The sequence below is a fragment of the Charadrius vociferus genome, unplaced genomic scaffold (assembly GCF_000708025.1).
Source record: "Charadrius vociferus isolate BGI_N301 unplaced genomic scaffold, ASM70802v2 scaffold291, whole genome shotgun sequence".
Classification (NCBI taxonomy): Eukaryota; Metazoa; Chordata; class Aves; order Charadriiformes; family Charadriidae; genus Charadrius; species Charadrius vociferus.
The window spans coordinates 461,627-472,638 of record NW_009646958.1 but is presented as its reverse complement, the minus strand read 5'-3'; the positions used below and the strand labels follow the sequence as shown (position 1 = coordinate 472,638).

The 11,012-nt window shown below is 42.1% G+C and overlaps 2 protein-coding genes across 2 annotated transcripts in view; one reads left to right on the top strand and one right to left on the bottom strand.

Moving 5' to 3' along the window:
* The window catches only part of LOC104295442 (chromosome unknown open reading frame, human C19orf44), a 4,743-nt gene extending 212 nt beyond the window's left edge, over positions 1 to 4,531 (top strand). The window contains exons 2-8 of the mRNA XM_009895201.1: positions 71 to 712; positions 969 to 1,326; positions 1,913 to 1,989; positions 2,368 to 2,839; positions 3,686 to 3,781; positions 3,910 to 4,076; positions 4,445 to 4,531. Of these exons, the coding sequence (XP_009893503.1) occupies positions 71 to 712; positions 969 to 1,326; positions 1,913 to 1,989; positions 2,368 to 2,839; positions 3,686 to 3,781; positions 3,910 to 4,076; positions 4,445 to 4,531 (1,899 nt within the window). The remainder of the gene's footprint in view (positions 1 to 70; positions 713 to 968; positions 1,327 to 1,912; positions 1,990 to 2,367; positions 2,840 to 3,685; positions 3,782 to 3,909; positions 4,077 to 4,444) is intronic.
* A 559-nt stretch (positions 4,532 to 5,090) lies between these two features.
* CHERP (calcium homeostasis endoplasmic reticulum protein) overlaps positions 5,091 to 11,012 on the bottom strand; it is a 14,636-nt gene continuing 8,714 nt past the window's right edge. The window contains exons 11-18 of the mRNA XM_009895199.1: positions 10,220 to 10,458; positions 9,239 to 9,372; positions 8,860 to 8,946; positions 8,402 to 8,551; positions 8,158 to 8,274; positions 7,723 to 7,817; positions 6,988 to 7,173; positions 5,091 to 6,208 (exon numbers count right to left, since the gene is read on the bottom strand). Of these exons, the coding sequence (XP_009893501.1) occupies positions 6,171 to 6,208; positions 6,988 to 7,173; positions 7,723 to 7,817; positions 8,158 to 8,274; positions 8,402 to 8,551; positions 8,860 to 8,946; positions 9,239 to 9,372; positions 10,220 to 10,458 (1,046 nt within the window). The 3' untranslated portion in view covers positions 5,091 to 6,170. The remainder of the gene's footprint in view (positions 6,209 to 6,987; positions 7,174 to 7,722; positions 7,818 to 8,157; positions 8,275 to 8,401; positions 8,552 to 8,859; positions 8,947 to 9,238; positions 9,373 to 10,219; positions 10,459 to 11,012) is intronic.

Sequence of the window (11,012 nt, the reverse complement as noted above, 5' to 3'; positions counted from 1 at the left end):
TGCCCGGGGAGCTGGGAGCCGCCTGCCTCCGCTTCTGAGGGCTCTTCACTCTGCATCCTCTTCTCGGCAGGGACGTGGCCATGGTCCCCGTGGGAGAACCGTCACAGCCGGGCCCAGCATCCTTCCTCGCTCCTGTAGCGGCCTGTCTGTGGTTGACACAGAGCTGGAGAAAACTGGCAGAGCTCCCTTCTGCCGTGGCAGGTTCCTAAAGGTACACAGCGAAAACATGGGTGGGAGCCCGTGGTGCCAGACTTCGGGAAGCATCGTGCAGGCAGTGAGCAGGCGCGGAGCAAAGAGCACTCCGGGTAGTGCTGCCCACACGCGATCAAGCTCAGCACTGAGGAAAGTGGCACAACTAGAAAGCAAAATCATGAATCGAAAAAAGCAGATGGAATTGCAAAACACTGACTTGGACCAGAAGCCTTTGGATGAAGAGTCCTTCTCATCTGCTTCTAGTCACGAACGCAGTGCAAGGGGCAAGAAATATCTGAAGAATTCTGCTGCTGCCAGTGGAAATATGACCCTCAGTAATGCCTGTTCTAAGAAAGAGGAAAGAATCCAAAATCCTAAAAAGAATGTTATGGTTAAACAGCAGCTTGGATTGGATAGCGATGAAGAGGAAATGAGACGACTGATGGAGAGCTCATTGGAGTTTTCCAGTGGAAATGAGAATCGGAGGGTTGTTGTAAGTGATTCTAAATGGGGTGGAAAAGTAAATGCTTTGCTGGATTATGTGTCTTTATTTACACATTTATGAAATTGTTTTAAATTGGTAGATCACTTCTTATTTAGGTAACACTAGAAACTAAATTTTAATTTTGCATTTATGGCTTGCTCATGATACAATTTAACTTCAATTCACATTTTAAAATACTGGGTTTTACCCATTATAATACATTTTCCTTTTTAGTGGTCTACACATAATAAATGAAATAACACATTAATCTCTTTTTCATGTTCTTCAAAAGAGTAAGACTCCAGTTTCATCAGGAATGCTTCCTCCATCTCATAAGGAAATTTCATTGACAGAGGTATTTAAAACATCTCATTTTGATGGCAAAGACTCAGAGAAAAATGTTTTTGATAGAGTTAATTCACCAACCCCTTCAGCAGCCAGCAGAAACCTGTCAGTACGACATAACACGAGATCTCAATCGCTGTCTTCTTCCATGAAAGACACTACTGTAAAGGTTACTCTGCCTAGAACAGGCAACACCAAGCAAAGCCAAATATCACTTGAAAGTGACAGAAGTGAAATAAAATCATTAGATGAATTGTTTTCCAAAGCAGATGATGCAGAAGATTCAATCAGCAGCAGCTCAAGTGGTAAGTTAGTTCTAAAGTAGTGTCTTGCTAGGCTTGGCATGAATTGTACTAATAATCTACTGATAAACTTACTAATGAAAATGGGCAAATACTCACTTTGAAAGGATTCAGTAGTGTAACTTTACATAAACCAAGGCTTTTTCAAAGGAATTATGTTAATCTGCTTCTTTTTTCTAGTGTAACATATTTGTATTTTTCTTGGCTTTTGATTTAATGGGTTCAGTTTCGTGATGCTTCTCTGGGTGATACTTATGACATCAAAACAATTACAACATTTAGAATAATTTTCATATATCAGTGGGACAATGTACTAATGGCTCTGAGTGAGAACAAGTGTAAATGAGGATCACCAAGAATCTCTTGAACCTGGGGTAGCAGATCCACAGACAGGTGGCAAAGGAGGAAACTTTAGACAGAGCTGCTGCTAAGGTAAAGATTTAGAGTGATTGATGGCTATTACTTTCTAGTATTACACTTTAAACTAGGAACGTAGTACTGATTTATTTCCCCCCCCTTTTCTTACTTCAGGGAAAGTACACTGTAATTTTCATGCAAATTCTCATGACAATATGTCATTCGATTGCAGACTTCAGAATGAATATCCTGAGCCTTGATGATTTGGCACCAAATATCACCAGCGAGGCAGCAGAGTTAAAGCAGAAAGTACGTAGAAATTCCCTACTAGCACATATTTCCATTCTGACTTTGTTTGGTCGAGGGGGGATATTCTAAAATGAATACTTCTGTTCTGCTCATTGGCAATCGGAGGTGGGCTTGTCTTACTAGCTGTAAGGGTTAGATCAGGAGTTTATAGTCTACTGAAACCTGACCAAATTCTTTTTTTCATGGCTGCATTTCCTTATTCGATATAACAGCACTGCCTAGTTTGCATGGTGACACGGAAGAGCAACATTTTTAAAGTAAAAATAAAGTAGTAGCCAACTCTCAGTGACACACAGCAGAAGAGATGAAGAATAATGGAGGCGTATTCTAGGTTATATTTTGTTGATTCTCCTAACGTACAGCTAAATTGGTTTACAGGGGTCAGACGTTCAAATTACTCAAGATTCAAACAGAAATCCCCCAAAAGATACATTCCTGGTGGAAAAAGACCAAACTTCTCTTAAAATGACAAGTGCAGTAACTGATGTGAATGATGCTTCTGCAGGGGATATTGAAAAAACTGTGACTGAAACTGAAATCTCTGAGCATTTAAGTGGAGTTTCTGCAGATTTTCCTAGACACAAACAGGATTATCTTGATCGTGATGAGAGAACTGTTAATTCAGAATATTCTGAAGACTTTGAAACCTCTCTGTCTACAACAGACAGGGAATCTGTATCAAAAATGTCAGAGGAACATTCTGAGAGCTGCACTTATTCTGGAAAACACCCGTCTTCGGCATCGTCACCTTTATTTACCGGAGAGCGGCAAGACCAGACACACAGAGTAACTGTCAGAGAAACTGCAGTTCAGACAGTGGATCCTCCATTCAGCTATTGCTGGGCAAAGAGTAAGTTCACGAGATACTGCCCTATTCAGGCAACTTTTACATTTTTATATTTTATATGCCGGCCCAGTCAGCAATGATAAGAGTTCTTAGTTTCAGTACTGGCTTCCCCCTTGCTGACATTAAATTAAAAACTTTTTACAGCCCAACATGCTGATCTGTTATCTGTAGAAAAGATTGGGATTGGACAACAGAGTAAGAACTTGGAACTGTTTGTTGCTAAAAAAAACTACAAGAGGAACTCTGGATGGATGAGCTAGTGTTAGCGACAGAGCTTGCAATAGCCTGAGTAATATTTTCAAACAGAATTCAACATTTTATTATATCTTTACTATTGTAAACAATACTATTGTATTGTTACTAAAGTGATCACGTATTGTAGAGTTCTTTTTTGCATTATATTTTTATTTCTTGGGAAAGCTCTGTCGCCCCATTTAGAAGAGACAGGACCTTTCACTGTTTCTGAGAGGTAGCTCCTTCCCTACTTCTCTTTAGTGAAAGGAAGAAGTGGTAGGAGCCCTATCTTGCCACACTCAAGGAGGAGAAATTAGAAACTCAGGTGTGCTTGAAAACAGTAGCTTCCTTCAAGTACAAAAGCCTTTATTTTTACTGTCTAAGGTTAGAAAAGATGCCTTCTGCAATGGCACATGTTGTGAACCTAAGAGTAAAGAAACTGTGAAGGTCGTAGAGCTATTTCAGTACTTTTTTGGCTGAGAGAATTCCCTGTTAGGCTTTACAGCGGGTCTACAGCAACTGATGTCCCAAGAGCCTGCTGAAGATGAACTGAGTTCTAGCGCTAAACCTTTCCACCCTCCAAACCCAGTCATTCTAATTTTACCCTGTGCACAGCAAACGCCTCTGCAGTACTCGACCCGCCTGTAGGAAACAGCTACGTTGACCCAGTACCTGTTGCCAGTCACGTCATCAGCACGGATGCAGTGGAAGGTACTGAAAAACATGTTTCTTACTGCTCTGTTTTACTATATTTATGCATCTAACCCCTGCTTGGATTGTTTACCCCTTACTACTGACCGTAACATAGCACTAATGGATGTACTCCCCACTTCTTGCAGCCTTGACAGCATACAGCCCGTCAGTTCTGGTTTTAAACGCCATGTTGAAACAGCACCTGATGCTGACTCAGCAGTTTGTAGAGAACATTCACCACCTTCACTTCTCCCTCGTGGAGTCACTAGAGAAGGAGAAGTTCCACTACCACACCCTGGAAGAGGCTAAAGAGGTATTTATGCTAGACTAGGTGGCAGCCTAGAAGCGTTTATTCCTTTCCAAATGCTTTTAGTATTGGCAGCAAACGGATTTTCTTTGTGTATTATTCATTAATCGGATAAAGTTCATATTATCATTGAACAAATTACTTCATAGAAGAATGCTGTAATGTTTGTGCCCGTGTTGATAACAAGTCAGGAGTTTATACAGTAAAAAAGACTAAAGTCTTCCTGCATGCTGTGGTTTTGAGAGAATAAGGTTTCTGGTGCCAGTATAGAAAAGTGCAGGTATCTTGACATGAAGATTTCTTATTTATTAAATACTAGAAAGTATTTATCTACGTAATAAAGAAATTCGTATATCAACATTTTTTTTTTGCAGTACATCAAGAATCACAAATCCCCACCTCTAACAATTGAGCAGGCACGTGAAGAAATTCAGAAAGCACAGGAGGAAAAGCTGCTTTGACTCTTTGAAGTTTAAGTAAAATGTACTTGTTCAAGCTGGAACAAGAAACTCTTCCAAATTGTACAGATAAGAAGTTATAAACTATGTACTGGAAGGATTTGTACTAACTGCTATGTATCTGCATGTATCTAAATACATAATATATTTTCCTATCTCTGAATTTTTTACTAACGTAGGTGACAGTACGAGCCTTCAGCCAGACTATGTCAGTGTTCAGCAAATAAGAAACCCAGAAAACCCTTCTCTCTGCAGGCAGTGTGGAAATCATCACAGTAAGTGTGGTTATCGTGTAGCTTGTGTGATCTGTGATCACGGGAGAAGCGAGTCTGTACTATGGTGCCCAAGGAGCACGGCCACAGCAGAACAATACCCTATCCTGACCTCAGCGCCAGACTTAAACAGTGTTTATGCATAATTAGCCTTGTCAGATTACTACAAAACCAAACCCACGCAAGGTTAAGATAAATTCAAGGAAGGAAGGCTTATAGCTGATGTACAGGAATCCATTTACTCTGAAATATAAGCTGCCGTTTTATTTTTATTTAAAAAAAAAGTGTTTATTGGAAGGCAAAACAATAAAATTCACAAGTTGATAACATACAGGTGTTGTATGCTGATTCACAGACAGTTACAGTTCCACAACTACAGTAGATCTAGAACAAACTGATATTTCACCATATTAATCGGATGGTTTTAAGAGGGTTTCTGCTATACAAACAAATGACTCTGGAAGAGGTGACCACCACACAGAGCTCTGGAGTGGAAGTGCAGTGTAAGGGCCCAACATCTTTAGCTGGTGGTCTCGGGAAACAGTTACAAAAGGTTCTTTTTTTCTTTTTTTTTTTTTTTTTTCTCATTTAGATTAAAGGAAGTTTCCAAGAACGTTTCATTGTTAGAAACTTGCAGAGCAGAGAAAAGTGATTCTCTTCTATTCAACTAATTAGCTTTTATTAAAGGGTATATACAAAAATATAAAAAGCTTAAAGAATGTCTTCCGTTACAAAGCATTGAACATCCCTTAGAGCGCTTGAAAAGCTACAACAGTTAACCCTCGTGTTCTGACCAGAGTTGGGACTGCAGCAGCTGGTGTGTAGGGGCGTTAAGTTGTAGGGTAGGTTCTAACAAGCTCGCACAGTGCTCATAGGTCACCTGTACTGGAACTAGATGCTTCATTCCCCATTTAGACATTAGGATACACTGCTCAGCATCAGTCTGACTTGATCCCAAGGCAGCACCCCTCCACTTCAAATAGAATTAACCTTTTGAGAGAAATAAACATACATTATGGAACTAGAGAACACACAACCACATCAGATAATGTCTGTATTCCACGGGAATGAATGACTCACAATCCTGCACCGGGGATAGCTTGACCGGGGTTTAATTCTAGTATAAAATGGGTAACTAATTAAAAAATTTTGCAAAATAAATGGAAATTATTAAACTTGCTAGACATGTCAGAGTTATGACTGGCCTTTTTTAAACACTAAACGACAAGTGTTGAAGTACATGTCATAGCTTTCCATTTTCCACCATAGTTTTATAAGTAATTCATTTGTCACTTCCTCCAGACTTTAATCCGGATTTATACAAGTTTAATGTTTTGTAGAAGATGCAAGACATCTTTCTTCAGAGAGTCTTATTCAGGTGGTGGAGGGTCTTGTGTTTCACGCTTCACTGAAACAATAGGGAAAAGAGTTCTTACAAATTCTGCAGTTACCTAAGCTGTCTGAAACGTTTCAGGGAACGAGGGCTCCAATTTTTTGCTTCTGGGCTTTATTTGAACCCATTTTATTACACAGCTCTACTGCAGCCATAGGCAGAAGTGACTTTTCATTTATCATGCCAATTTTTTTCCTTTTAGTCATCAGCAAGTGCAGTTGTTCTATGTAACACAGACTCTCTGCAAAAAAAAAAATAATCTAGTGTTGGGGTAATTGTCTTCCTCTTAAGAAGCACCTCCACTTTTTCTGAACCCTTCCTGCGCTCCAGTGAATTTACTACCAGTTCTGGCTGGGGCAGAAAACAGTGCTAATTGTTGGAAACTGGGCGTTGGGCGGGGCCAAGCAGGAAGCCGCTCTAATCATTCCCAGCAGAACGCCTCGCCTGTCCCAGCAGCCATCCCTCTGGGACACGGCCCCTCCGCCACCCCGGGATCACTCCGGGTGTTTGAAAGGAAACGCTGAGAGATGCAGGTGGGCGGTACTGCAGCCAGCGAGGGGCTTACGCAGAACAGGCTAATTAATTCCTGTTTCAGAAATTACGACACAACACAACTCCTATAAAGGAAAAGACACTGTGTAATCAGTGTACATGTCTACTTACCTGTTGTTTTATTGCATCCATTACATTAGAAAGAATTAAGAGTTATTAGTCTCTTGAGTTGGGTTTACAGTCTACAGTAAATAGGACAAAATCACTATCAAATCTGAAATTGCTTAGAAACGTTCACTTACATTCATCTCTGGCCTTCATGCGTGCGATAAACGAGTAACTTTTATTTCTTCGGTAGTTTTCGTAAGGGTCATCTAATGCAACTCCCACTCCTTTGTATTGATCCCATTTGTCTCGGATATCCCCTCCCTTAATTGGATCCTGAATCCCTTGTTCCTTGGCTCCCAATCCACCAGATCCACTCCATCCTGCAGAAAAGACACAACATCGTAATCCTGTAACTACTTTTTGATTACTAGAATTCTGAAAGCAAACAGGCAGTTTGGAAACAACCAAAGAAAGCAGCAATCTGATAGAGCAGGATGATAACCGCCAGCCTGAAACAACACATGAGCTGTCAACGTTTGTTTCAAAAGCATTAACAGGCACACAGATTCCAGGGGCTGACGACCATCAGCGTTGCCCCTAAGAACACTGAAGAGGGTACGGGGAAAGCCAGCACGAGGCCACTGTGCCCAGCTGACCCCGCTGATCTGGCACCACAGGAGCTGAAATCCCTCAGGGAGGTAAATTCTGTTCCATGCCAAACTCGCACTCCTCTCTTCCATACCCTTCCCAGAAAGGCAACTACCACCACGGCTCCATGTTCTATGTGCTTCTGTCTCTGACTATCTTTACACTGACCTTGGAATAACAAGGGGTAGTTACTTATGAACATGCATTAATTAATTCTATCCAAGAGTTGGGTGCCTGATTTTCTTTCCTGGCTTGTGTAAGACTCCAGAACAGCATCTTACCCATTTTCACCAGCATTTGATGGCCTTTATTTTCCTCTCCAAGTCTTGACTCTGGTATAGGAGGCCCAGAACTGGAGCCCAAACCAGCAGAAGAACTAAGGGAAGAAAAAGAACAAATTAAGAAGTGGTGATCCTGTTCTGACACAAGGCAAGGTCATTTATATTCTGTTAAACATTAACACTCAATGCAATCCCATCCACTCTACTAAGCTGTTCTTGGCCTTCATAGCTGCACAGTGTTTTGTTGTAACAAAAAGCCACCAGGACAGAGGAATAGTCTCCCTATAATAGAGCATATAAATGGTTTCTAAATCTGCATTCCATCTTATTTTCCACTATTTGTTGAAATGCTTAATATACCCATGAGAGCGCATCCTCGTTGGTATTTTTCCAAACAACCCAGGTAAAAAGAGAAATAAAACCCCAAAAGCTTACGGAGGAGTGGGGCTGCGGGACCGGGACCGGCGCCGCCTTCCTGGGGAGTATGATTTCGATCTTGATCTTGACCGTGATCGCGAGCGGCTGTGAGAAGAGCGGGACCTGCTCCGGCTTCTGGAAAGGGAGACCACATGAGATCAGAGTCACAAATTCCCAGAGCAACATCCAGGGCTCCTCGTTCAGCCCTGAGGGCTGCGTTGTTCCCACCCCAGTTCCCACAATTCAGCCCACTGCCCTCTACCTGGACTGAGAGCGGGAATAGGATCGTGATCGAGAGCAAGAGCGAGATCGTGACCTCGAGTAGGAGCCAGATGATTTTGAAGATCGCGAATTGGACCGGGAGGATGAGCGACCTCGGCTTTTAGACCGACTGCGCGACCGAGAAGGCCCACTGCACAGATAAAAGCAGAGAAATTCCAGTGAAACTCCAGGGAGACGGCAGGAGAAATACAAATACACTTCCAATCAAATTCCAATTACACACAAGCACTGTATTTCTGCAGACAATCCAATGAAACTTCTGAGTGTGGCAAAAACTATTTTCTGCATATTAGACAGAAATTCCAGCGAGCTGAAATTCCATTATTCCATCAGTGCGTTGCTGAACAGACTTCCCCCCTGCATTTCACCCAAAGTACCCCTTGCACCGTCCAAACGAACAGCATGCATTCCCGGAAGGGAGCAGACAGCATCTCTCACCTATTTCTCTTCTCCTGACCTTTCCTCCGCCTCGCTCTCATTTTAGCTCTGAAGAATTCATACAGTCCATTCTGCTCCCAGCCTTCACTGCAATAAATCAACCACACATAGAACCGTCATCTGTAAAATTCTACTTTGATCATCGGAGACGTTCAGGATTTCCGCTTGATTTTGTAGGGAACAAAGGGCCTGCGCAAAAAGGTCTCGCAAATCTCAGCGTAAGATCAAACAGCGTGTGCAGTTTAAAATACAACAAGAGCACTTATTTCAGCATTAGAAGAACCAAGACACAGGCGAAGGAAGAGAGAGGCACTTCGTGGTTTGAGACAGCTTCTTAGGGCATTTTCCTTACCATATTGTTAGCTATACCTACTCTTACCTGTTTCTAGGCCTGTCATGAGATGGTGGACTATAAAATGCCTCAACCGCAGCCAGTAGTCTCTCACTGGGGGGCATTGGGGGTGGAAGACGTATATCTTTAGGATCTAAAGGTTTATACTCATGATCTTCAAGCTGCCGGAAACAAAACAAATTACATTCGTGTCATGTGTCATGGGGTGGCTACCTGAAGAGATAAATATAGATTTAACTGTGTAGGGACCTCATATTTCACTATTGGATAAAAAAAAGGTCCAGAAATAAGGATTCTGTAGATGACCCAGTGCTTTCTCGTGCTATCACTACCATTTTGCGTTCTATGAGAAAAGCCAGCACTACACAGGTTGCAGCATTAACTGGATCGCCAGGTAGATAAAAAGCAGATCTCATTTATCCACCTCTGTGATAAGTGTGGCTGGCTGGAGGCCTGGCAAAAGCTGGTGTACGCTGAGAGTAACACAAAGTTAGAGATGGGAAAAACCTATTTGTTCATCTCAAACACAGAATGCATAAACGTGTATATTCCTGCAGATACTGATACTGATACATTTCCTGTTCTCTATCACTCTTTGTTTGTATATATAACGTTCGTGCTGCAAAACATCTTTGTAAGAAAGAACTCTCAATACCAAAAACCAGTACACAGTGGCCATGCCAGAACTGCAAGGCCCCTCTGGCCATCTGAAAATCACTGGGGATTTCTATTTTCTAAAAACAGGGGTAAGATTTTCAAGAGTACATTATTCTTTCACGTATACGAGCTCAAACAGGTTTCACTGGGACACAGCACTTAAATTTTTTTACCGTTTTCACTACCTTCTCCCCCCCACTCCTGCCCTTGTACACCCTACAACTACTTTGGCTGATGTTGCTGGATGGAAAGATTTGAAATTATAAATGTCCATGAAAAACCATCCCTAATATTGACCGTGGGATTTTGATCTTTTAATCCTACTAGTCAGGGCCCACTGCAAACACTTACTTTTACAAGTGGAGCCATGAGCCCAGCAGGAAGATCAAAGTAGGGAACGTTTGGCACCAGACTGGGATCATCATGGTTCATGTGAGGCGGCCCTTGTCGCCGCATGTGAGGAGGCTGCCCGTTAAATCCATGCGGGGGAGGCCCGAAATCAGGGTGCTGTGGCCCTCCCCAGGGAGGATGCTCGCTGATTCCAGGATGAGGCAATCTGTGACCAGGGTGATGATGAGGAGGTCCAATTTCTGCAGAGTGGAAGGGTTAAAACATTTTATTTAGCTATGGAGAAAGGAAAGCAATCAGAGGGATGTACTTCAATTAGTGCATTTATCCTAAAAACAATCTTGGCACCCAGAGCGTCGCAGAGCAAGAAAAGCAACAGAACCGACGTAGAGGCTGGCTACAGGTCCACATCCATCAATATCGTGCAGTGCATCTCCCTCCCTGGCCATCGCCACTGCTCTTGAGACAGCAGGACACTTTAACCCTACGCCACTCCTTACTTTGGGACATACTTTGGTCAAAAAGTACCACAAGAAAGATATGCTCAAGAACAACAGGTTTCAGATGCAGCAGTGCAGATACTGATGAGATCTTTTTCTGAAGCCTAAATACACAATCATGGCTTAGCATGGACCTGTAATTAGTTCTGTCTCTATGCCAAACCATCACATATAAAGAAATAAGTATGGTTAACTCACATGAGTAGATGGCAAGAAAATACTTAGTTTAAAGATGTGTTTTGAGAAGAGGTAGAGATAATATCCTGTTAAAATAGAGAAGTGAATGACACCCATCC